The sequence below is a fragment of the Stomoxys calcitrans genome, chromosome 2 (genome assembly GCF_963082655.1).
Source record: "Stomoxys calcitrans chromosome 2, idStoCalc2.1, whole genome shotgun sequence".
Taxonomy (NCBI): Eukaryota; Metazoa; Arthropoda; class Insecta; order Diptera; family Muscidae; genus Stomoxys; species Stomoxys calcitrans.
The window spans coordinates 92,490,392-92,517,351 of NC_081553.1; the positions used below are offsets into that span (position 1 = coordinate 92,490,392).

At 39.3% G+C, this 26,960-nt stretch overlaps 2 protein-coding genes across 2 annotated transcripts in view; one reads left to right on the top strand and one right to left on the bottom strand.

The window, feature by feature from the left end:
* Nucleotides 1–561: 561 nt before the first annotated feature.
* Nucleotides 562–6,862, top strand: LOC106089159 (bifunctional purine biosynthesis protein ATIC). Its single transcript, XM_013254943.2, has 5 exons — nucleotides 562–633; nucleotides 4,721–4,788; nucleotides 4,854–5,926; nucleotides 5,989–6,549; nucleotides 6,614–6,862. The coding sequence occupies exons 2-5, from the start codon at nucleotides 4,770–4,772 to the stop codon at nucleotides 6,731–6,733; spliced, it is 1,773 nt and encodes a 590-aa protein (XP_013110397.2). The 5' UTR covers nucleotides 562–633; nucleotides 4,721–4,769; the 3' UTR covers nucleotides 6,734–6,862.
* A 7,440-nt stretch (nucleotides 6,863–14,302) lies between these two features.
* LOC106088997 (uncharacterized) overlaps nucleotides 14,303–26,960 on the bottom strand; it is a 39,794-nt gene continuing 27,136 nt past the window's right edge. The window contains exons 6-11 of the mRNA XM_059361534.1: nucleotides 24,070–24,864; nucleotides 23,731–24,011; nucleotides 19,290–19,392; nucleotides 18,884–19,210; nucleotides 14,634–15,431; nucleotides 14,303–14,575 (exon numbers count right to left, since the gene is read on the bottom strand). Of these exons, the coding sequence (XP_059217517.1) occupies nucleotides 14,303–14,575; nucleotides 14,634–15,431; nucleotides 18,884–19,210; nucleotides 19,290–19,392; nucleotides 23,731–24,011; nucleotides 24,070–24,864 (2,577 nt within the window). The remainder of the gene's footprint in view (nucleotides 14,576–14,633; nucleotides 15,432–18,883; nucleotides 19,211–19,289; nucleotides 19,393–23,730; nucleotides 24,012–24,069; nucleotides 24,865–26,960) is intronic.

The window sequence follows — 26,960 nt, forward strand, 5'->3', positions numbered from 1 at the left end:
ATGTCATGCTTATTTTATAGATGTCGCGCTTCGTCGTTTTGACGAAGGATGACTGCCCAGAATAAAAAAAAAATGCAATTTCGGCGCTCCAAGTTTAAAAAATTGGAAAATGTTTTAAACGATAAAACGCACATTTCCAACACTGAAAGTAAAAGCGTGCTAATTACGTCCGTATTTTACATACCAACCACCATGAAAATACTTCGAAAATTCTACTGGGATTTTTATCAAGACATAACCTATTTATGTTAAAAAATAATCTGCGCCAAATTTCAGTAAAATACATTAAATTTTAGATACTGTAATAGGATTTTAACAGGTAAAATATATACAGAATATACATACATACAGACTAGACTTACGTTGTTACACACTGCGCATTTTTAATAAAATTCTTTGAATTATATTCTTTGTTAAATGAAAGAGAAAAAAAAATAAATTTTCAAAATTTTAAAAAATTGCCATTTAATCGGCGCTCAGCTAATTTTGAAGTAAAAATCGGTAGACCTGGCAACCCTAGTTCTTACTTGGTGTTGTTGCTAGAGTGTACACTGCGGTTGCTTGAGTGTATTGATTGTATTAAAAGCCACAAACAAGAAGAGTTCAAAACAAAATTGCAAAATTAACAAGCGGGTAAGTTTAATAATTAAACCATACAGAGCATTTGTTGTAAATTTAATATCCAGACTCCAGTAGCTTGAAAAATAATTTTTTTTTGTGTCGAAGTGTATTTTTCTAAACAATATTAAAACAAAATGGCACTGATTTAAACCCGCACAAACACGACCTTCATTGTACCTTCTAAAATCGATGAAACCTGATGCACGTGGGCTGTTCCAAGTAACCGGTAAATATATATGTACATATTCATATGTTACCATAGCACATATTTCTGTCTGGGAACATTCTAAAGGTTGAATTCGTTTGGCTTGTCAACAGGTCTTTTTCCTTCACATGTGGTCAGCATCTCGTCCCCAATTATTAGAGCTACAATTGAATGATGCTGTGGTAATGCATTTTAGAATCACACACCATGAAGCTAAATATGTACATACATGTGTCTGACCTTTTTTTTTTTTAAATAATCTCCCACAAGGAAAATTATTTTTCAATTAAGTGGTTTAAATGGCACAACACTGGGGGGCAGTGTATCGCCACTCCTATGGGTGACCACCATAAAAAACTTATTACGGATGCTGACTAAAGAGGGAATTGAACATGGCTGCTATGCAGATAATGTTATAATACTTCTAAGGAGTAAGGATACGAATCAGCTATGCAGAAGGGCCGAAAGGGTTTAGCAGATGGCATACGACGGGAATAGGGCCCTCAATGTTCACCCATCAAAGACCGAAATCTGCCTTTTTACGGGGAAGACAAAGGTGGGGGCACCCCGTTTCCTCAATAGAACGCATTCGATATCTGACAAGGTCAAATACTTAGGAGCAATCTTGGATAGGAAACTGAATTGGAAGTGTCACATTCAGGAGACTAACGTCCATGCACGGTGGGGACGGTTTGGGCCTCAATATGCGCTTAATTGATTTTTTTAAATTTCCGATATAGTAATCAATTTTTGATTTACAACAAAATAGTGAAAAGTGAACAAAACTTAAAATTGCATAAACTAAATTAAAACCAGTAAGGAAAGGCAAAAGTCGGGCGGATACGACTATATAATATCCTACACCTACCCTACAATTTAAAATTCGGGCAATATATGAATATAAATGCAAATTTTTCCCATGAACATTCCACTAAGGAACACGGGCAAACTTCTCACATATCTATGAGAGCAGTCCGATTCAAGTTTTAGCTCAATGATACGTGGCCTCCTTTTTATAGCCGAGTCCGAACGGCGTGCCGCAGTGCGACACCTCTTTGGAGAGAAGTTTTACATGGCATAGTACCTCATCGCTTTACATAGCTGAAAATTTTTCTGATGATCTCGCCAGGATTCGAACCCAGGCGTTCAGCGTCATAGGCGGACATGCTAACCTCTGCGCTACGGTGGCCTCCAATGTATATGATGTGATGTATGTATATGATATATCTATATATCTTAATCTGAACCGACTTTCAAACCGATTGTTTGAAAATTTTTGTCATGTAAGTGCAAATCCGGCGATAAATATGTGTGGGTGCTACATTCAAATTTGAACCGATTTTAATGAAATCTCGCGGATATCTTAAGATTAGTAAGAAAACAATCCGTGCCAAATTTTGTGCAGATCGGTTACAGATTGTCTCTATTACAGCCATATAAGTGTAAATTGTGCGATACAGGTACATGAGAGCAATCTCCACATCTGAACCGATTTTTATGAAAACTTGCAAATGTGTTAAGATCAGTAACAAAACAATTCATGAAAAATGTTGTGCAGACTATGACCATTTAAGTGCTTATCGGGCGATATATTTATATGGGAGCTATATCTAAATCTGAACCGATTTTGATGAAATCTCGCAGATATGTTAGGATCGAAAACAAATCTGTCCGTGTCAAATTTTGTGCAGATCGGTTGAAAATTGTTGCTACCACGGGCATTTAAGTGCAAATCGGGCGATACATATATATAAGAGCTATATCTAAATCTGAATCGATTTTGGTTATATTTTGCTGCTGAAATTTGAAACTGTGAGTTATTTGGAGCCTCCCGATATCCGATCCTAATATGGTTCAGATTGGATTATATTTGGATATAGCTGCTATATAGACCGATCATTCGATAAAGGGTCTGAAGCCCATAAATGCTTTATTTTTTTATCCGAGTTCGCTGAAATTTGAAACAGTCAGTAGTTCTAGGACACCAGACATCTGACCTAAATATGGTTCAGATCGGATTACATTTAGATATAGCTGCCATATAGACCGATCTGCCGACAAAGGGTCTGAATCCCATAGAAGCTTTATTTATTACTTGATTTCGCTGAAATTTAAAGAAGTGAGTTATTTTTATACACCCGACTTCAGAACTAAATATGGTTCAGATCGGACTATAATTGGATATAGTTGCCATATAGACCGATTTCCCGATAAAGGGTCTGAAGCTCTTAAAAGCTTTATTTTTTATCCAATTTTGATGAAATTTGAAACAGTGAGTCGTTCTAGGCATCCTGACATACGAACGAAATATTGTTGAGATCGGACTATATTTAGATGTAGCTGCCATATAGACCGATCTCCCGATAAAGGGTCTAATGCCCATAAAAACTTTATTTTTTCTCCGATTTCGCTGAAATTTGAAACAGTAAGTTATTTGGAGCCGCCCGATATCCGATCCTTATATGGTTCAGATCGGACTTTATTTGGATTTAGCTGCCACATAGACCTATCTTTCGATAAAGGATCTGAAGCCCGCAAAAGATTAATTTTTACCCGATTTCGGTGAAATTTGAAACAGTGAGTAGCACTAAGCCTGCCATCAACCAAGGTAAATATGGTTTAGATCGGACTATATTTAGATATAGCTGTCATATAGACCGATCACCCGATAAAGGGTCAAAAGCACATAAAAGATGCATTTATTACCCGATTTTTTTGAAATTTGAAATATTGAGTTATTTTAAGTCTACCGACATTTGACCCAAATATGAATCATATGGCCGTCCTATAGATCGAACTTATAATTTTGTATTTTAATACCATAAAAAGTGGACTTCCTGCCTGATTTCGCCGAAACTGTTACTTGTATGTGAATTCTCGGGACCTGAACAATATATGATCTTTCCCATTCTTACTGAGGAGTGTTATTCTGCCGTCTTATAGTTTTTGAAGAGTTACCAAACTCAGACGAGGCTTGAAATACCTTTGAGATCTAATGAAGGCGGCTTTGTAGTCGAAGCCGTCGAAAGTGTCGGTATGTCGCCGGGTTTTTCCAGGATTTAGCGCTGGGTGAATAGCCCTAATTATATCATTGGCTATATTTCAATCTTTCACTCAGTGCCCTGCAGAGTAACTTGTATGCGATGGGAAGGAGACGTATTCCTCTGTAGTTGACACATACTACTTTGTCCCCTTCCTTGTGTTCTGGGCCATAGTATGCTGGGGTCGCTATCATCTTAAAGTCAGATTTTGCAGACGAGCTTTTGTCGTCTTCAGGCTTAAATATATAAGCTGGCAACCCATCGGCCCCTGCCGCTTTGTAATTGTCAACATTCCGACTAGGCGGTACTCTTTCTATACAATCATCAGAGCTTGGTTCTACTATATTGACGTCATGATTATTTTTTTCAGATTTTTGTAAAAAAAAAAAAATTAAATATTTTTGTTCAATAAATATTCGAAATTACTTTAGTCTGCTTCGAATTCATAGCGAAAACAAAATCGATAATGCAATATCAATTTTGGATTGCCACAGGGTCAACGCCATTGAATTTCTGGAATGTTATTCCAATACACACCCATCCATATATTGTAAATCGAACATAGAAACAATCAATTTGAAGATTTCGGTTCATATTTTTCGAAAATAAATACAAAGTGAACTTATGATGATAATTCCCTATAGGGAACGTAGAGGTTAGGCCTGTAAAAAAAAGCTTTGCAAAAACACAAATATACACATCAATGATTTGATAGATGATTACAAGCAAATCGTGGCTTATCTACTAGCCAAAAGGTCAATGGAGTGAGTGTCTGTGATTGGGGGAACGATGCAGGCAAATGCACTTTTTACACATTCAGTCAAACGATTTTTGAACATTCTTCAATTTTCAGTTGAGTCAAGCACACAGCAAAAGAAACAGATTTAAAAAAGAAACGGAAAATGTCCAACAAACGTTTTGGTAAGTACTACAAAGCAAAGGATATTCCCTGAATGAATTTTAAACTTACCTATTGCCTTTTTCAGCTCTTCTCAGTGTCTCGGATAAAACCGGCTTGCTTGATTTTGGCAAGAATTTATCCAAATTGGGTTTCCATTTGATTGCTAGTGGTGGAACTGCTACCGCTTTACGTAATGCCGGTCTAACAGTTCAAGATGTTTCGGACATTACCGGAGCTCCTGAAATGTTGGGAGGACGTGTCAAGACTTTACATCCTGCTGTGCATGGTGGTATATTGGCACGACTAACCGCCTCCGATAAGGCTGATATGCAAAAGCAAAACTTCGATTACATCAATGTGGTGGTCTGCAATCTGTATCCTTTTGTCAACACCGTGTCCAAGCCCGATGTCACTGTTGCCGATGCTGTAGAGAATATCGATATCGGTGGTGTGACACTCCTCAGAGCTGCTGCCAAGAATCATGATCGTGTCACGGTGGTTTGTGAGGCCTCAGATTATGGCAAAGTTTTGCAAGAACTCCAAAAGAATGGTGACACCACACTGGAGACACGCAAACTGTTAGCCCTGAAAGCCTTCACCCATACCGCCACCTATGATGATGCCATTTCTGATTATTTCCGCAAACAATATTCGGGGGGTGTGGCTCAATTGAATTTGCGCTATGGCATGAATCCCCATCAAAAGCCTGCACAAATTTTCACCCAATTGGAAAAATTGCCCTTGCGTGTGGTGAATGCTTCGCCTGGCTTTATTAATCTTTGCGATGCCTTAAATGGCTGGCAATTGGTGCGAGAATTGAAAAAGGCTTTGGGCCTACCAGCAGCCACCAGTTTCAAGCATGTCTCGCCTGCCGGTGCTGCAGTGGGTATTCCTTTGAGCAAGGATCAGGCAAAATTGTGCATGGTTGAGGATTTATATGAACAACTGACTCCCGTGGCTACAGCTTATGCCAGGGCAAGAGGTGCAGACCGCATGTCATCATTTGGTGATTTCGTAGCTTTGTCTGATGTTTGTGATGTGGTCACAGCCAGGATTATATCGCGCGAAGTTTCCGATGGTATTATAGCGCCAGGTTATGAGCCAGCTGCCTTGGAATTATTGAAGAAGAAGAAAAATGGTTCCTATTGTGTGTTGCAGGTAAACAAATGCTTGTTGAGAATTTCTTAACACTCCACCTTTCATTTCACTAATTTACACAGATGGATCCCGATTATGAGCCCTCAGACCTGGAACGTAAAACCATTTTCGGTTTGACTTTAGAGCAAAAACGCAACGATGCCGTCATTGATGCTTCTCTGTTCAAGAATGTGGTCACCAAAGTCAAACAATTGCCCCAGACGGCTGTGCGTGATTTAATTGTGGCCACAATTGCTCTCAAATTCACTCAATCCAATTCGGTGTGCTATGCTCGCGATGGCCAAGTCATTGGCATTGGAGCAGGTCAACAATCTCGTATTCACTGCACCCGGCTGGCCGGTGAGAAGGCCGACAACTGGTGGTTGAGACAACATCCCCGCGTTGCTGGCATGAAATTCAAGGCTGGTGTTAAGCGTGCCGAAATCTCAAATGCCATTGACAATTATGTTAATGGCACAGTGGGCAAGGATATGCCTTTCTCTCAGTTCGAGGCCATGTTCGAGGAAGTTCCCAAACAATTGACCCAGGAAGAGAAAGTCAATTGGTTGAAACAATTGAATGGTGTTGCCTTGGGTTCTGATGCCTTCTTCCCCTTCCGCGATAATATCGATCGTGCCCGTTTGGTAGGTTGATTTTTGGCTTTTGTCGAGAGCCAACCTTTGACAGGTTTTGTTTCTTATTTTGCAGAGTGGAGTCTCTTACATAGGCAGCCCTGCTGGTTCCACAAATGATGCTGGTGTCATTGCTGCTTGTGATGAGCATGGCATTATTATGGCTCACACTAACCTGCGTTTGTTCCATCATTGAATTGTTTTTTCTTTCTTTTTTGAAATTTTTTTTTCTCATTACATTATAGTTGTAAGCCTAAAATTGGAGTTATATGCCTGAAAGACATAAAATATATAAATATATATTTTTTATACATAAAACGGAAAATATTATTAAAATAACTTTATTGCGGAGAAATGTTCAGTGATATTTTCATAACTCGATTTTAAAGAAAATGTTTATTCTTATACTTCTAAAAGCACACAAATTGAACGTCCATATTGATATGGGGCTCAAATGAAAGGTATTCGGGAGTAGATTACGTATCTGGCATACAATATCAGATCGAAGTGTTTGTTCCGTAGAATCAAAAGCGGCTGAACCGATTTTCTTAAAACTTTCACAGATTGTGTAGGTTTTTGTAGAAGGAAACATAGGTTAAATAATTTTTAGATATCGGTTGTTGGCGGATCCTCCCCCTAATCCTAAAAACGCCATCCAAAATCAAAAGTGTGATAGGCACATTTTGGGTATCAAATTAAAAGTATTGGAGACTAGAAAGCGATTATCGTATCAAATTTTGGATCCAAGTACCCAGCGGGCCGCCTCAACCCCAAAGCTCCTCTAATGTCATATTCGTACATTACGAATATGCCATTATAATTTGCGTTCAAGTACAGGTGGCATTTTTCCTCTTAAAACTACGCCGAATAGGTTAATTGACCCACTATGGCAATATAGGACTCAAATGAAAAGTTTTTGGAAACAAATTTGATAACCAATTTTGGAGCCAAGTGTTTGAGGGTACGCCCTAAATCACCCCCTAAACTGCACTTCATTTCCGACTATAGCAATATGGATCTCAAATCAACGATATTTGGGAGTAAAGCACAAATTTGATATTTATTTCCAGGGCATAGTACCAGTGGCCGCTCCAGCACCAAAACACCCTCCAAACGATTCCTACTTACCGACCATGGCAATATCTGGCTCAAAATAAAGGGTTTTGGGAGTGGAGCACGAATTTGATATCCATATTTGAGTCGAGATGATGTCTCCCATAATGTCTCATCACCGTAGTAGAAGTCGTTGTGTAAAATTTCAGCCAATTCGAATAAAAATCGCTCCCTTAAGAGGCTCAAGAAGTAAATAGGGAGACCGGTTTATATGGAAGCTGTATCAGGCTAGAGACCGATCCAGACCATGACACGTATATTGCAGGTCATGAGAGAAGTCGTTGTATCTTGTACAATTTCAACCAAATCGGATAATAATTGGGACCTCTAGAGGCTCGCGAAGTCATGATCCTAGATCGGTATATATGGTTATTGACCAATTAAAACCATATTTGGCACAGTTACTTGAATTCATAACAAAACACTTCTTGCAAAATTTCAGCCAAATCGGATAGGAATTGCGCTCTCTAGTGGCTCAGGAAGTCAAGATCCCAGATCGGTTTATATGGCAGCTACATATATCAGTTTATTGACCGATTTGAACCATTCTTAGCATAATTGTTGGAAGTTATAACAAAACACTTCATGCAAAATTTCAGCCAAATCGGATAAACATTGCACCCTCTAAAGGTTGAAGAATTCAAGACCCCAGATCGGTTTCTATGACAGCCATATTTGGTTATGGACCGATTTGAACCATACTTGGCGCAGTTGTTGGATATCATAACAAAACACGTCGTGCAAAATTTCATCCCAATCGGAGTCAAGATTGATTTATATGGCAGCTATACCAGGTTATGAACCGATTTGAACCATACTTAGCACAGTTGTTGGAAGTGATACCAAAACACCACGTGCAAAACTACAGTCAATTCAGATAAGAATTGCGCCCTCTATTGACTCAAGATCCAAGATCGGTTAATAGGGCAGCTATTTCCAAACATGGACCGATTTGGCCCATTTACAATCCCAACCGACCTACACTAATGAGAAGTATTTGGGCTAGATCGACTTAAAATGTCATGACGATTAAGAATATATATGTATATACTTTATGGGGTCTTAGACGCATATTTCGAGGTGTTACAAACGGAATGGCGAAATTAGTATACCCCCATCCTATGCTGGAGGGTATAAAAATAAAAATTTCAACATGAAAACAAAAACTTATTAAATCCACGATTCATCACCTGTCACGATGTCATAGACGTGTTTCGAAGCACCTCGATCGTATTTTGGAGCATTTCTTTCGATCAATCGACACGAGCCTTTTTTTGAGCGATTGACAAATTGTGTGGGATCTAACGCGAACAAATTGTTTTGACGGTCAAATGTTCATGCAATATTGAATGTATGTTGGTCCCACTAATGCCGAAGGTTGTCTCAATTTCACTATAAGTCACTTGAAGATCTTGCAATATCAGTTGGCGCGCAGCATCAAGGGTCTTTGGAACAAGTACAAACCCTAAATCAGGAGATCGCTCAAAATCGCCAATATATATAACAAATTAAATTTTTTTTCAAAATTTTTCTCTACGACTATCGAAAAAATTGACTAAACGAAAGTAAACACGAAGAAAACTAAGAAAAAATGTTCGAACGAATGTCCTTAGCAAAACAAAAAGACCACAGAATGTTGCACCTCGTATGTAACATGTATTATATTAAGCTTTGGTTTTTTACGATATTTCTAAAAAGAAGCACAAAAGCTCTCTTCTTCTTCTTCTCAACCTCTTTGATCAAAACAGACAACGGCCGACGAAGATGATCGCATAGCTTTTAGTTTTTTTGTTTGCTGAAAATGCCCACCAAAGGATGGGCGAAATATTGAAAAACAAATGAAAATTTAAAATAAAAAACAACGATCTTGAACTTGAAGTCAAATAAATATTTGACTATATTAATATTATTGTGCATTGTTTCTCGTCCAAAGGTTTTTCTTCCCATGGACAATGTTTGCTAAAAATTCATTATGGGATTCAAAATGAAAAGCAGACATTGGAATTTCTTTGGTTTAACATAATAAAAAAAAAAATATTTTTCGAGTTAAGTTTAAATTCATTTATAATTTTCTTTAAGTAAAGAGAAATTTTATCATAAAATGCGTTTTCTGCAAAATCAACTCTTTTGTGTTATGCCACTATTTACATGAATAGAGATGGGCGATGGGTAATGCCCAAAAGGCTTTTACCCATAGAGAATAGAGATAGCTCTATATGGCAGCACTTTTCAAATGAGGTCCGACCTGGACCACATTCGACAAAGAAGTATAGAGGTATACAAAAACTCTGTTTCAAATTTCATCGAAATCGGACGAAAAATCCTACTTTAATGGGCTCAATATTATATTTCCAGTGCTCGGTCTATATGGCGGCTGGCTATATCCAAATATGGTCCGACCTGGGCCACATTCAACAAAAAGGTGTAAGTGCCTACCAAAACTATAGCCGTGAGCACCACACAGGCTGAAAGATTGAAGTCCGATCTGTGTGGTGTTCATTGGTGTTGCGGATAGCGGAATGCTCCAAACGGAGTAGCTGCAATGGCAGTCGAGGATAGTCAGCAGTATCGAGCGAAAATACTGAGTGCTTATGATGCTTGATATGACAAGGCGAGTTATTGACGCCTTTAAATAACCAATGACCACCCTGTTCCCGCGGCGAACAGAGCTTTGGACCGGAACGAGCTTGCTCACCTACAGAAGCTTGACGGGGATCGCTACCTCCACATTCAATGTGGCTACAACAACAACAACCTAAACTCCCTGTTTCAAATTTCATCAAATGAAAAATGCATCTTTTATGGGCTCAATACTTAATTTCGGGAGATCGGTCGAAGTCGGATAATAATTGCTTTTTTTATGGGCTCAGTGAACGATATGTTCTTCCCAATCTACTCGGGAGTTCCACAGGGCAGTACATTGAGTCCAGTTCTTTATTTACTATATACCTATGATCTTCCCTCGAATTCAGAATGTACTATAGCAACATTCGCTGACGACACATAGTTGCAACAAAAAAATTGAATGTTTACAGTCACACTACAAAACGCTCTGGAGGATATCGATACATGAACCAGCATATGGGGGCTAAATCTCAATAGTTCAAAATAAGTACATGTTAATTTCACACAAAAAAACAAAAATTACTCATAAATCCATTTTCATAAAAGGTCAACAAGTGCCTACTGCTGATTCTGCAAAGTACCTTGGAATGACTCTAGCTAGTAAACTAAAATCGAAAGCTCACGTGGTAAATAAAAAAAGGCTCTAGAAATAAAATATCGAGAGTTGAAATGGCTGATCGGTAGAAGGTCATTACTATCTATTGAAAACAAAGAGTGTATATACAAACAAGTCTTAAATTCAATATGGTTATATTGTATCCAGCTCTAGGGAAGCTCAAATTACAGTACTATACAAAGTATACTCAATTTTTATTTATATGTCGATTTTTTTTTGTATGTGACTACGCATTGACTTATTTTAATTTTAGGCAAATTTTGTGATTCCTAATTAATACTTGCATGCTGCTTTTTCTCTCTCTCTTTTTCTTTTTAGGTTAATCTGATGAATGATTTAAGGTGGGTATCTAATTTTTTCAATCATCATTCTTGACATTTAATTGGCCAAAGTAATCTCATACTAAGCTCTACTTCTCATAACCTGAGTGGTAAGTTAAATTTGAATCTTATATGCACACTCAAAAAAAGTTATCCCAGGGTTCAGTTAAAATGAACTTAATTTCAATAAAATTTAACTTTTAGTAGTTCTACCCTTTTGTAGTCTATAGCGCTAAATAATTTTAATTCGATTTTTCGTTAATGTTGCTAAGAATAGCGAAATCATGTGAACTTCCGGTTAGTTTAACGATAACTTGATCCAATTAATTTTTTCTTTATTCTGTACATATGTTAAAAAAGTTTCATATAAGTGTTAACTTATATGAAATTAATTGTTGGAATAAAATGATTGAAATTTTTACTATAAGTAAAATGTACAAATATTTTGCAAAATCTGGTTTTCTATTTGGGCCAATTTTAACTAAATCACAAAAAATAATTCGTTATTTCGAGCAAATGACAGACAATCACCTAAGAAAATTTTGACTCATTTAAAAGACATTTTTGGAATGAAATTTTTACTGTAAATAAATCTTAGCCCCTAAGTTGGTTCATGTGTGGTATTTTGTCACCACCTAAATGCCGAAGTCTATTAGCCAACGTTCAATGTCTGTTCCGTCTCATTATTACACATGCCATCACTTGCCGCACCGATTTTTCATAAAAGAGCTCGTAGTCCTATGTGTCCCGTTATAATAGCGAAAGCTATACTGACCTCTCTTACATCTTTTCTCCCATTGGGACTTTCGTCGTCCTACGACTCGGACTGCGTCGCCCCGAAAGGCTTGGGGTTAACAAAGTTTATTGACGGCAGTTCTCTGCCGGTCACTGCCAAATTGTCTGCTCTTTCAGTCCTCCTTAATCCGCTATTTAGGCGCCCCGGTAGCCGAGTTGATAGCGTGCTCGGATTGCCAGCTCGGGGGTCGTGGGTTCGAAACCCACCCGAGGTCTTGCCTACTGTTACTGTGGTATTAAAATGAACTTAAAATGTCTAAAAGAGTCTGTAAAGGTCTTCCACTTTTACCTAAACCTACTCTGCTATGGCCCAGCATCCACCCGATGCGGATCATGTCATTCTCAGAAAAGGCGTTAATCTCCTTTTTACACTCCAAGAATGTTTGTGACATTACCGTTCTGATTGTTATTGCCCTGATGGCCAGTTTACTGCCCGTAGAGATGTTCAAACTCGACGTCCTCGTGTTAACACCAAACCACCTCACGTATTCCGTGATCTCCCGGATGTCCGCCTGCAGGACCGTTTTATTCCCAGATATCCGAAAACAGATCACAGACCCTGGGTTCCATATGTAGACCCCCAGGCCCACTCTGCCTTAAGCTTTGATCCATCTGTGTAGAATGATCTTCGAGATGACAATACCAAAGTTCTGTCAATCCAAGACTGTGCCGCTGGTAGCAGTGCCTCGCACTCGACCTCAAGTCTCGTCTCAGGTATCCGATCGGAAACCTCTTCCATTCCTTATAGGTTTCCTATCGTCGCCTCGATTATATCGTGATGGTATGACCTGCCCCTTCCCTCTATCCATTCCCTCTTCGCCTTAAGTATTATATCCGCAGTGGTTGTCTCACATTTAATCTGCATGTCTATGGGTCGGATATTTAGAATAGTCTCCAGTGCCCTAGTGAGGTTGTACCTCATCGCTCCACCTATTCCAAGACAACAAGTTCTCTGAACCTGCTGTATTGTCCTTATGTGACACTTTTTCTCCATCTCAGACCTCCAAACTACTGAGTCGTAAGTATGTATTGGTCTAATCACGATCTTGTAGAGCCAGTGAACTATACTTGGATGCAGGCCCCATTTCGAGCTACTGCCCTTCTACTTAGTGCCCAACATCTGTGAGCCTTCTCGATACGGTCTGAATGTGACACCGATGTTATCATAGAATAATTGGTGGTTGATATTGTTCAGTTCAGAAACTTTGATCCGAATCGTCTATGGCTTTCGAATTAAGACAATATTAATCTTGCCCTAGCTGATTTTCTCAATCAGAGCGTGTGTAGCCGCCTCACTCCGGCGGAGGTTTATCTGGATGAACTCAATTGGTCATTTAGTAAATGAGTTTCTTGGGAGTGAGTGATGGTTTCATCGTCTGGTCCTCGTTCTGGTCCATGTTTTAATATTAGGATCTTTGTCTATATTTGTCTGTTTGCCTATCCTAGTTTTCCGAATCTGGAGAAAGTCTTTGATGCTTCTATTGTCGTATCCCTGTTCGTTTGGCTGTATTGAGTCTCTCGTCCTTGCACTGCCTGATGTTTAAATATTAGGATCTTTGCTTATCCTAGTCGTACAATATTGAGAAAGTCGGTGATGTTCTCGTCGTCGCCCGCCTGTTCGTTAGACGGTATTGAGTCTCCTGCCGCTGCACTACCTGACGAGGGGAATTCCTACTCCTCCCTGTGGAAGACTTGCCATTTCTCTGCAACCAAACCTTGGTTTTGATTTCCAAAGAATCCCAACATAGTCATTAGTCATTAAGGTGAGGCAACCATTTTAAGTTATATATTAAATCCCACACTAACATCGAGAAGTTTGAACCCTGACCTAAAATCCATGAATTTATTCAAAATGTCCTTCAGTCCGTAAATACGTCTGACGCAAAAATTTATAACTCGGAGTCATTTAATTATTCGAAACTTAAAAAACTTACGGGTTTCCTCAACACACCCATAGCATGCAAAATTTCAATGATAGAGGTACTTTCTGATATATAGTTACGAGTGTAGACACCGATGGTTGCAAAGTTTTTACAAGAATTGTAGAATTATGCCACAGTGTTTGCCTTATGCTGCAAGAAGCTAGCATGCATTGATGTGCAATGAAATGCCCTCTCTTTCCATTGGGCTATGCCTTTTCATTGTCCAAAGAATTCTAGGATGAGATCCTCGAAACTCCATCTGTCCATTTGGAAGTGGTTATTTAGAATGGTACATCCGTCTTTTTCTCCTTCTTTTTTTCTTCCTATCTCAGTTAAATTTTTGGAGAATTTTTATTTTATTGCAGTTTGTGTGGTTATAAAACATCTTTTGAGAATTTTAGGACTATTTCTTCACGCGGTGTCAGTGAAATTGCATTGCTAGCCATGGTTAAAAGTTTTGGTGTTTGAGCGCAAACTTGAATCTCAAAATTCTTCAGGATGTAAACAAGGCCAAGTTTCGCTTCAATCAATGCCAATCGACTACCTATGCAATTGTGAGGACCCACACCAAAGGGCATATAGGCTGAGGGCACAGTTCGATCGGGGGCAAAACGTTCTGGATCAAACACTTCAGGATTTGACCAAAACTGCAGAGAGATAAAATGTCGTTATTATTGAAAACAGAATATAAGATGATATACTCACGTTTGGATCCCTATGCATAGCTAATACCGATACAAATATCGGCGTGCCATCTTGTATCTCGAAATTATGATATGGTTTCAATGAAAACTTCTCCATATCTACATCATTATTGGTGCACACACGCTCAAGATAGGGTACTGCCGGATATAAACGCAGACTTTCACTTAGCACCATGTCTAAATACTGCAAATTTTTTAATGACTCGTAGGTTATAATGCCTTTTTGTTGTCCCAACAAAATTTTAATTTCCTCGCGTAGACGTTTTTGTATGGGCGGATTCATAGCCAACAAATACAAAGTATAGGAAATCGATAATATTGTGGTCTCGTAGCCGGCTAAATTGAATACATTCGGCTGGGCCAATAACATATCGTCGTATAGTTTTCGATCGCATTCCTCAACTTTTTCCTTGGCCGCCTCTTGACGCAACTCGATGAGGCTATCAATCAAATCATTTCGTATGATTCCTGACTTTTTCCGTTCTTCTATTATGCTATTTAAATTCGTCCGCAAGAAATTTTGATATTTCTTCGTAAATAGTTCGACACGGAAAAATTTCGCCAGTTGTGGCAGTAGGAGCATAACGATAATTTTGTACGAAGGTCTCTCCTTGATATTATTCTCATTTTGCAAAGCAAAAACATTAGAAGTTCGCCCGCTACTATCAAAACTGTGCGTCTGAATGCCGTAGGCTATTGTCGATATTTGATCGGTGGTGAAGAGTCCGCACATTTCTTGAGCTTGCAGTTCAAAGTTATCGCCCTTTTCGAGTAGATATTTTTCCATATTCTGGGAAACCTGAAAGGAAAATTAAGAGAAATCTAAATAAAATAGCAAGATGAGAAGATTATATAAAAATATTCGGGAAATTCTAGATTTTTGTCCGTTTGTTGTAGTCCCGCTTTGCAAATGCAAATTTGCTCATGAATATTCCATAAAGAACAGGGGCAAACTTCTCACATATCAATGAGTGCTGTTCGATTCAAGTTTCAGCCCAATGATAAGGGACCTCCTTTTTACAGCAGAGTCCGAAAGGCGTTCCGCAGATTTCCTCTTTCAGGAGAACTTTTTACATGGCATTTTACCTCACATATGTCGCCAGCATTAGGAGCGGATAATTACCGCTAAATTGAGCTATCGAGCTGAAATTTGTAAAGAAAAGTTCTTGTCCATAGGCAATTTAAATACGAAAATTTGATATATAGAGCTACTAGCTGGTCCGGAGTGCTTCGCTACACCCTTAAGTTTTTACGGCCTCCTTTTGACATGATCCACATTTGAAAATAATTTAGACTAAAAAACGGTCGAACCGATTTTTCTTAAATATTTACACACAATCTCTCGGAATTGTTAGTTCGCATGTTTCCGCTAGACTGAAAAACAGTTAAAACGATTTGTATGTAATGTTCACGGAATGTATAGTGGGTGCCCGGCGAAAATAGGGTACTTAATTTTTGATATACGAGGGGGGAGCCGACCCTCCCCCTTTCCATAATTGTCATATTGGAACAATTGGAAAAATTGGAAAAATTTGGGTCTCGAATGAAAGATATTTAAGAGTGGAGACAGCCTACCCTTCGAAAACCCCCTCGACAGTAATGAAATGGGATCGGACAATAGAGGATTAAATGAAAGGTCCTTGTGAGAAGAATACGAATTTGATATCTAAAGTTGAGTAGTAGTTGAGAAGACAAGTATCTGGAGCGCCACTTCACACCCGAACGAAAACCATCCAGCAGTAGACATGATGGCGATAGGAACAATGTGGGGCGCAAATGCAAGATAATTGAGACTGCCCACCCCAAAAAACCCCTCGACAGACATGAAAGGTCTTTGGGAGAAGAACATTTATTTGATATACGAAATAAGAGCTAAGCATTTGGAGAGCCACACCTGGTGGAAAATCCCCTGCAAAGGACATGCTGGCGATAGGGAAACATAAAAGATCTTTGGGATTAGAATACAAATTTGTTATCAAAATTTGTGGTCATATGTCTGGGGGTTACCTATTCGCAAAAGAAACCCAACGTGGATATATATTGTGTGGCAAATCTAATATCGAAATTTAAGACCGAATATCTGGGTGGGCGGCCCCTCATAACATTCTCTCGGCGGATGAAAGGTACCAAAATTTTTAATATTGCATTCGTACTCTACACCCGAATACCTTTCATTTGAGTCCCATATTGTCTCGATCAGTCCACTTTTTATGTGTGGTACTTTTCATATATCAAAAAATTATAAAGCCTATTGTTCTCCCAGACCACTCCCCAAAATCTGTGAGGAACAAACCAATTTACATATCCACAAATAAACACAACAGTCGGTTTGTTGTGCGCTCTAAATACTAAAAACTTAACATTAAAAAATGCTAGGAATTTCGTGCTATTAACGAATTCCTTAATTTTTTTCCGTACCACCCCCTTAAGTGGGTTCATGGTTGGTATTGTGTCCTCACCTAAGTGTCGGAATCTGTTAGCCGCGAAAGCCGGCCAATGACATAGGAAATGCTCCAACGTTTCATTATCTTCCCCACATGGCCTACGCGTATTTTAGCTCGTAGTCCGCGAAGTTGACATGTCCGCCTATTGCGCTAAACACCTGGGTTCGAATCCTGGCAGGAAAATCACAAATTTTTTCAGAGGTGGTTATCCCTTTCTAATGCTGTCGACATTTGTGAGGTTATTTGCCATGTAAAAACTTCTCCCCAAAGAGGTGTCGTTCAGCGGCACGCCGTTCGGATTCGGCTATAAAAAGAAGGTCCCTTATTATTGAGCTTAAATTTGAATCGGACCTCACTCAATGATATGTGAGAAGTTTGCCCTGTCCCTTAATGCAATCTTCATGGGCAAATTTGCAATTTGCCTTCCCCAGAGAAGGCATTAATTTCCTTCTTACAGGCCAAGACTGTTGGTGGTTGTTATAGCCCGGATGGCCAGTTTACTGTGCGTAAAGATATTCACGCTTAACTTCCTGGCGTTCACACCATACCATTTCCCGCAGGACCTAATTATGGTCAGGCAGTCGGAAACACATCTCAGTACCTGGGTTCTTAATGTAGCCCCCATGTCCACTCTGTCCTCCATCTTCGATCCATCCATGTAGCATGAACTTTCAGGTGACAACACCAGAGTTCCGCCTATTCAAGACTATGCCGCTTTTAGTAGTGCCTCTCACTCGGCCTTAAGTGCCAGAATACTGACGCGTAAATAAGCATTGGTCTTATCAAGCTGCTGTAGAGCCAGTGGCCTATCCTTTGATTGAAATTCCATTTCGAACCTACGGACCGTGTACATAGTGCGCAGCATCTGTGAGCCTTCTTAGTTTGCTCCCGAATGTAGCAGTTTCAGTTCAGTTACCTATCAAATATCACTTCAAAGTAAAGCTTCAGGAAAGTAAAAAAAGCCCATAAAATGCAGATAAGTGCATGAAATGTTGACCGTGACTGCGTCTCAAATGGTCCATCCAGTTAGTCCAATTTTGGCATACTCTTTGAAGCGCGCTTGTATGTAAAGATATGAGAGCTTTAACATAGCCCCAACAAAAATAGTCCAAAGGCATTCAATCGCACGATCTAGGCGGTAGATTGACCGGTCCCGAACGTGAAATAAAATGCTCACCGAACTCGCCTCTCAATAAGTCAATTTTTACACGTTTTGTGTGGCATGTGGCACCGTCTGGTTGGAACCACATGTCATGCAAGTCAAGCTCTTAGATATTGGGCAAAAAAAGTTGGATATCAACTCACGATAACGCTCACCATTCACAGTTACGTTACAATTCCGATCATCTTTGAAGAAGTACGGTCTAATGATGCCACCAGCACATAAGCGGCACCAAACTGTGACTTTTTCTGGATGTGTTGGTAGCTCTTGCAATGATTCTGGCTGATCGTCACTCCAAAATCGACAATTCTGCTTGTTCACGTACCGATTGAGCCAAAAATTAGCTTCGTCGCTGAATGAAAGGAGCGCACTATGAACTTTCTTACAGAGCACGCATTTTGATAATAAAATACAATAATTTGCAAGCGTTGTTCGTTTGTAAGACGATTCATGGTTAAATTATAGACCAAACTGAAGATGTTTGACAATCAAACAAAACACGAAATATGCGTGAGCTGTTTAAACCAGTGTTGCCAAAAAAATAACAGCTAAAAAAATCACCAGAAGTATCACAAATCGGGGTCCTCCTCTACTTCCGGGAGCCAAAGAAATCAAGATAAGCAAGACAAAAAATTCAATATTTACCTCTATCATCAAAGGAAACATCTGCTTTAGTTTTCCACTTGTAAATGTTGGCGAGAATTTGGAACGCATTTTACTCCAGGTCTTATATTTGGCCATAAATATATTTAAAGCCCCAAAAGGATCAACATCCACATCGACATTTGCATAACGGTCGCGAAAATTATGAAAGTTTTTAATAAATATGGACTTGATGAGTTCAGGTTCACGTATCAACAATGCTGGCTTATGCAGCATATAGATGCCCACCACAGGTTCGCTATCAAATTTGTGGTCATTGTAAATATCACTGATGTGTACACCGACATTTTTCTTCATTGTAAGGACATCCTTAAGGGTGCCAATAAAAGGCAATGGTTTGATATAGGGTATTCCATGTCTTTGCCAATATTTATAAGTTCGATCACACCAAACCGCTAAAAATAGCACAATCAATGTTATTAACACTACAGTGATCGCAATGATCATTATAAAATGTTTTTAATTTTCTTGAATTTTTCAAACTGACTATGCTAAGTGCACAAATTATACTGAACATTGATTCTATAAGCGTTTCTGCTATTATCAATCAATGCGTTTTCTAGGCCTTTTTTTTATTAACACACCTCTAATAATCCGGTGATTATTTGATAAAAAGTTTTGACTATTAATAAAGGTGCTTATAAAAATTTAAATTGTTGAATGAATGAAATTACTAACATGTGTTAGATGTTAAGGTATCACAATGGAGGGAATTAAAATTAAGTTGGAAATAAAATTCAATTAAAAAAAAAACTAAAGTACTACGTATGGCGAGGCTAAAGAGATTGAAGATAGTCACATAGTTATACTGATTGTAGCATGTTGAACAACACTTTTGCAAATATATCATATGTAGTCAAAACATTTGACGAGTTGTTGTTGTTGTAGCCACCTGGGCGTTGTGATAGTTGATACTACCCACTTTATTTTATCTCCAACTAGCCGAACCGAGCCTGCTCCGCTGCACCTTCTTTAACTTTCTTATATCATTTTAAGGTGGGGACACTTCGCCCTGAATGTGTATATGGAATTCGTGCCACTGTAGCCTATGGCCGCCTATCACGCTGAACGCCTGCGTTAAAATCCTGCAATAACATCGGACAAAATTCAAAGCGGTGATTATGCCCTGTTAATGCTGGCGACATTTGCCATACATGATCATGTAAACAATTCTCCCCAAAGAGGTGTCGCACTGCGGCACGCCATTCAACTCGGCTATAAAAAAAAGTGTACCTCTTCTCGGTTCCCGGATAAATTTTTACTCCAAACCCAAATACCTTTCTTTTGAGTCCTATACTATCGTATTGGTAAATATTTTTGGTTTTTCCGGTTTCCGGACACTTGGCCCTTAATGTAAAAATACGCTTCGTGCTCTACTTTCAAATACATTTTATATGAGCCCCATAATGGCATGATTGGTAAATAAATTCTGTTTGAGGGTGGGTTGGACCCCAGGGTCTTAGTCCCGAAAATGAGTATCAATTTCCCGAAAATCAATCAATTTAAACATCAAATAGCTTTTATATAATCGGGTGGGGCAGTTCCCCAAACACATGGCTCTTCAATTAGATATCAAATATTACCTATTTTGTCGTGATTGGTCTATATACCCATTGGACGGGCCCCGAGGCATCCGGCCCCAAACAATATAAACCATATTTTATTTTGACAGCATTACCAATCTCCTAGATCTGGTGTGTTTGAAAATAAGTGTAATGAGAAGTGCTTTTTAGGGGAGGGATAGCATCTCAAACATTTTGACTCAAATATGGATATCAATTCCGTGCTGCACTCGAAAATCCATTTAATGTGAGCCCCATATTGCCATGGTCGGTAAATATGAACTGTTTGGAGGGGCTGGGATGGCCACGAGCACTTTGCCCTGAAAATAGATATAAAATTCGTTCTTTATAGCCAAAGGAAATGATGTTCAGTTCAGGGTGTGCTTTAGGAAGTACCCCCAAACACTTGGCTCCAAAATTGGATTTCAAATTCGTTTTCTCTTCTCAAATACCTTCCATTTAAGTCCCATATTGTCATAATGGTTCAATCAACCTATTTGACTTATTTTGGGAAGGAAAAGCGCTGCCTAGGCTTGAACGCAAATTGTTATGTCATATTCGTAATCTACTCCCAAATACTTTTCATTTGAGTCCCATATAGACATGGTCGGCTAATATGCTCATTTGGGGGTACGGGGGGGGGGGGGGGGGGGGGGACCTCCCATTACTTGGACCTAATTTTGTATGCCATATTTTTAATCTACTGCCGAATACTTTTCATTTGAGGCCCAAATTGAACGAACGTCGAAGATATCTGTTTAAAGGAGTTTTTGGGTTGGGGAGGCCCGCTGGGTACTTGGAGCCAAATTTTAATACGATATTCGTTTTCTAGTCTCCAATACCTTTCATTTGATACCCATATTGTGTCTATTGGTCCACTTTTGGTTTTGGATGGCGTTGTTGGGGTAAGGGGAAGGGACAGCTCCCATCCGATATCTAAAAATAATATAGCCTTTGTTTCCTTCCAGGCAACACAATGTGTGAAAATTTTAAAAACATCGGTTCAGCCGAGTCTCATATAGTCGTGAGGGGTCATATGCCCATTTAAAGCATGAACGTCTAATATGTCTGTTTGGGCGAATTTTGGGGTTGGCGCGGCCCGATGCGTAATAAGACCCAAATTTTAATACCATATTCGTAATCTATTTTCCAATACCTTTCATTTGATACCCATATTGTCCCGATCGGTCCACTTTTGATTTTGGGCGATATTTTTGGGTAACGGGGGAGGGTCCGCCCCCTTCGGAAATCAACAAATTATAAAGCCTAAATCTCCCTCCTGACCATTTTCGCAATCTACTCCCGAATACCTTTTATTTGCGTCCCATATTGCCATGATCGTCCAAAAAACCTATTTTAGGGGGTTTTGGGATTGGGGGGCCCCAGTTACTTGGACCCAATTTTTAATATGAAATTCATACTCTACTCCTGATTTTGAGTCCCATATTGTCTTGATCGGTCCACTTTTATTTTTAGGTAGTACTTTTGGGTAAGGGGGAGGGTCCGCCTCCTTCCGATATCAAAAAATTTATGAATTTTGCAGGGATACCAAACTCAGACATGTGTGGAGATACCTTTGAATGTAAAGGGCTGTCGAAGGCGGCTTTTTAGTCGACGAAAAGATGGTAGGTGTTGATTTATTTTTCTCGAGACATTTCAAGGATTTGGCGCAGTGTTAATTTCTGGTCTATTCTGGATACACAAGGTCTAAAGTCTCCCACCACTTGATCTTCCATTGGGCTTTTGGTCGTCCCGGTTTCCGTGTGCCATCGTGTTTGCCTTCAAAAGACTCTTTGCTGGAGCTTCTTCACTCATTCTGACAACATGACCTAGCCAACGCAGCCGTTTGATCGATTTGTATTAGTACTCTAGAGAAAGAGCTTGACGAGATCGAAAAAAATACGCACAATATACCATGCCATCGTGTACCGTTAACGAGTTATCAGTTGTTTAATTTTAAAAATATCAAAATTTTGACGTGGTTTTCTCAGTGTTTTTTATACCCTCCACCATAGGATGCGGGTATACTAATTTCGTCATTCTTTTTGTAACACCTCGAAATATGCGTCTAAGACCCCATAAAGTATATATATTCTTAATCGTCGTGACATTATAAGTCGAACTGGGCATGTCCGTCCATTTGTCCGTCCGTCCGTGTGTCCGTCCGTCTGTCTGTCGAAAGCACGCTAACTTTTGAAGAAGTAGATCTAGCCGCTTGAAATTTTGCACAAATACTACTTCTTGGTGTAGGTCGGTTGGGATTGTAAATGGGCCATATCGGTCCATGTTTTGATAAAGCTGCCATATAAACCGATCTTGGGTCTTGACTTCTTGAGCCTCTAGGGGGCGCAATTCTTATCCGATTTCACTGAAATTTTGTACGTAGTGTTTTGATATCACTTCCAACAACTGTGGTATGGTCCGGTCGGTCCATAACCTGATATAGTTGCCATATAAACTGATCTTGGGTCTTGACTTCTTGACCTTTTAGAAGGCGCAATTGCTATCTGATTTGGCTGTAATTTTGCACGTGGTGTTCTGGTGTTCACTTCCAACATTTATGCGAAGTATGGTCCAAATCGGTCCATACCCTGATATAGCTGCCATATAAACCGATTTGGGATCTTGAGTTCTTGAGCCTCTAGAGAGCGCAATTCTCATCCGATTTGGCACAAATTTTGTACAACGGCTTCTCCCATGGCCCCATGGCCTTCCACATACGTGTGCAATATGGCCTGAATCGATCTATAGCTTGACACAGCTCCCATATAAACCGATCTCCCCACTTTGCTTCTTGAGCCCCGAATCGGACTATAACTTGATATAGCTCCCCCTCCTCCTCCGTCCATATTCATTATTCTTTGTTTGCCTAAAAAGAGATACTGCGCAAAGAACTCGACAGATGCGATCCATGGTGGAGGGTATATAAGATTCGGCCCGGCCGAAATTAGCACGCTCTTACCTTTTTAATAACTCCGTCAATCTTTAAGTTATAAACTTCGAATTTCACACAATTTGCGCCAGTATATGTATGCACATACATATACTGGTTGTAGTTGAAACGAATCTTTTATATTTCTTCCCAATTGGTTTATAACAATCGGAAGAAGCTCGGGAATCCCGAATACCCTTTGACACCATGTATTAAAGATATGGACGCTGCAGTACTTTCCTGAAAGCTTATGTCCTTCTCTTTGAAATGAAATGGGAAAAATTTTTGTTTATTTTATTTTTATAAAAAATAAGTTCATTGATATTTTAACCAACTATTGGTCCCACAGAACATCTTTGACGAATTCTAGGTGTATATCATCCTCACACACCAACGATATGGTATTGCTGGATACCCTCAAATCCTCCACTGTTTTACTGCACGAACGCATTTCAAAATTCTTAAGAATATGTATAAAGCCAAGTTTTGATTGTAATTTGGCCAAACGACCACCAATGCAATTATGGGGTCCTGCTCCATACGGCATATAAGCAGAGGGTATAGGTTTGCCAGGTGCAAAGCGTTCAGGATCGAAAACTTCAGGATTGTCCCAATACTGCAAACACCAACAAATCATTGAAAAAATCTTGTATAAAAAACAAGTTACCACCTACCTTGGGATCGTTATGCATGCCCAATGTTGATACAAATATAGGCATGCCTCCCGGCAAATCAAAATCATGATGTGGCTTTAAAGAGAATTTACCCAAAACAGGATCATCACAATTGTGTTCGCGTTCAAGGAACGAGACAACGGGGTAAAGCCTTAAACTCTCTTGCATAACCATATCCATGTAGGGAATGTTTTGCAAGGATTCATAGGTCACATGACCGTTTTCATTTTCCAGGCAACATTTAATCTCTTCTCGTAGACGTTTTTGTACTTTGGGATGCTTGGCCAGCAAATAGAGAGAATATGAGAGGAAGGACAATGAAGTCTCATATCCTGCCAAATAGAATACATTCGCCTGAGCCAATAGAGTATCATCATATATTTGCTTCTCACTCTCCTCAATGGTTCCCTCAGCCTCCTGGCGCAGCTTTATCAGAGTATCGATCAGATCATTACGTATTACACCCGATCGCTTTCTCTCTTCTATGATGTTATTCAAACTTGTGCGCAAAAAGTTTTGATATTTTTTGGTAAATAGTTCAGCACGAAAAAGTTTGGCCAAACGGGGCAGCAGCAGCATGACGACAATTTTATAGGTGGGGCGTTCCTTAATATTGCACTGATTTTGCAAAGAAAACATATTCGCAGTATTGTTGAAGTTATCAAAACTGTGGGCCTGAATACCAAAGGCAATAGTAGAAATTTGATCGGTAGTATAAAGGCCACATAGCTCACGGACTTCTAAGACGAATTTGTTACCTTTTTTCACCAGGAATTTTTCTAAATTTTGAGCAACCTGCAATGTAAACAAAAGTATTAGAAAATTAGAGAAATTTTTTTTAGAACTTTTGCCTTTAGAAAAAATTTGAAAATTTGATAAAAATGCTGTCTTCAAAGAAAATTTTATAATAATTTTGTTTTTAGAGTAAATTTCATAGAATTCTTGTATTAAGAAAAAAAAACTTGAAAATGAAAAAAAAATCGGCAGAGCACGGCCAAGATTCGAACCTAGGCACACGGAGCAACAGCGAGAGCCGTTGTCTACCGTTCGAAGCCATCAATCCAACAGATGCACAGAATCATGTGGCGCACAAGTAGTGTAAGTAATGGTGGGGAAGTAGTGTAATTATCGCAGAAAAAAATCTGTCATTACACGAAAACACATGCATTGGGAAAAGTACAACTAATAGACAGGGTTGTCGAGCGTGGTTAATCTGGTATTTGTATCATTGAAGCGTTTTCGCAATAAATACTATTCAAATACAACCTACCAACGCACGGCCCTTGAAGCCATCACACCTAATATGGCTGAAAAAATCTTTTAACCTAAGACGAAACGCGTCCCATAGTGGTTGGTGTGTGTTGCGAACTCCGGCTTTCCTTTTCCATTTGCAAAAAGAAAATCTCCGATCATTGAGCTCGTCTCGAAAGAGAAACAAACAAAAATTGGAACATTTTGTCTTTAGAGAAAAAATCATAATAATTTTGTCTTTGCACAGAAAAAAATCTAAATTTGGCCGAATTAATACAGTAAATGCATATTTGCCCATGAACATTCTACTAAGAAACAGGGGCAAACTTCTCACATATCAATGAGTGCAGTCCGATTCAAGTGTAAGTTCAATGATAAGGGGCCTCCTTTTTGTAGCCGGGTCCGAACGGCGTGCCGCAGTGCGACACCTCTTTGGAGAGAAGTTTTTACATGGCATAGTACCTCACAAATGTTGCCAGCATTAGAGTTCAAAACCACCGCTGAAAATTTTATCTGATAGTCTCGCCAGGATTCGAACCCAGGCGTTTAACGTCATAGGCGGACATGCTAACCTCTGCGCTACGGTAGCCTCCTATGATCCATCAAACCACAGCTTAAATTTTTTACTGATGATCTCACCAGGATTCGAACCCAGGCGTTTAGCGTCATAAGCGGACATGCTAACCTCAGCGCTACGGTGACCACCTAATTACATATAGTATTGACTTGTAAAAAATTTTTCAAACAAGGTGTTATCACTTTAATAATTTTTGACATGGAAATTCGATTTTCTTTTGTATCACAGAAAGTGATTGGTAAAGAAGGCATACGTTGAATATATATTTGATTGTACGAATTAAATTGTTATTTAATAGTATAAATTGTGCATTGATCATGAATTTTGAAGGAAAATTTTTATGGATTTTCCGGACAGTGAAAAAGTTGTCGCTAGGGCTTTTTAATATCCATAACTTCTCTTGGCTTTCCCATTCGGGCCACACGACTCCGGATGGCAAATACGCCAAGTTCTTTGCCGCGCAGAATGAATGAAGCAACTAGTGAATGAACCGACACACATTCCGTCTATCGATGGGCAAATGATGAATACTCTTGACCTTTTCCTAACTTCGCAACCTGAAAAGTACGAAGTTAATGTACTTGGACCTCTTGGAAACTAGGATCATTGCATTATGTCAGCATCTTTTTATATCCACCACCATAGGATGGGGGTGTACTAATCTAGTCATTCCAATTGTAGCACCTGTACATATTCATCTTAGACCCCATAAAGTATATATATTCTTGATCGTTTCGACGTCCTGGGTCGATCTAGTCATGTCCGTCCGTCCGTCTGTCGAAATCATCATAGCGTTCGAACGCGTCAAGCTAGCCCCTTGGAATTTTGCACAGATACTTAATATTGATGTAGGTCGTTGGGGATTGCAAATGGGCCATATGGGTCCAGATTTGGATATAGCTCCCATATAAATCGTTCACCCGATTTGACTTCTTGAGCCCCTGGAAGCCGGATTATTTGTCCAATTTGGCTGAAATTTTGCATGTAGTGTTCTATTAGGACTTCCAACAACCAAATACGGTCGAAATCGGTCAAGAACCTGATATACCTTCCATATAAACCG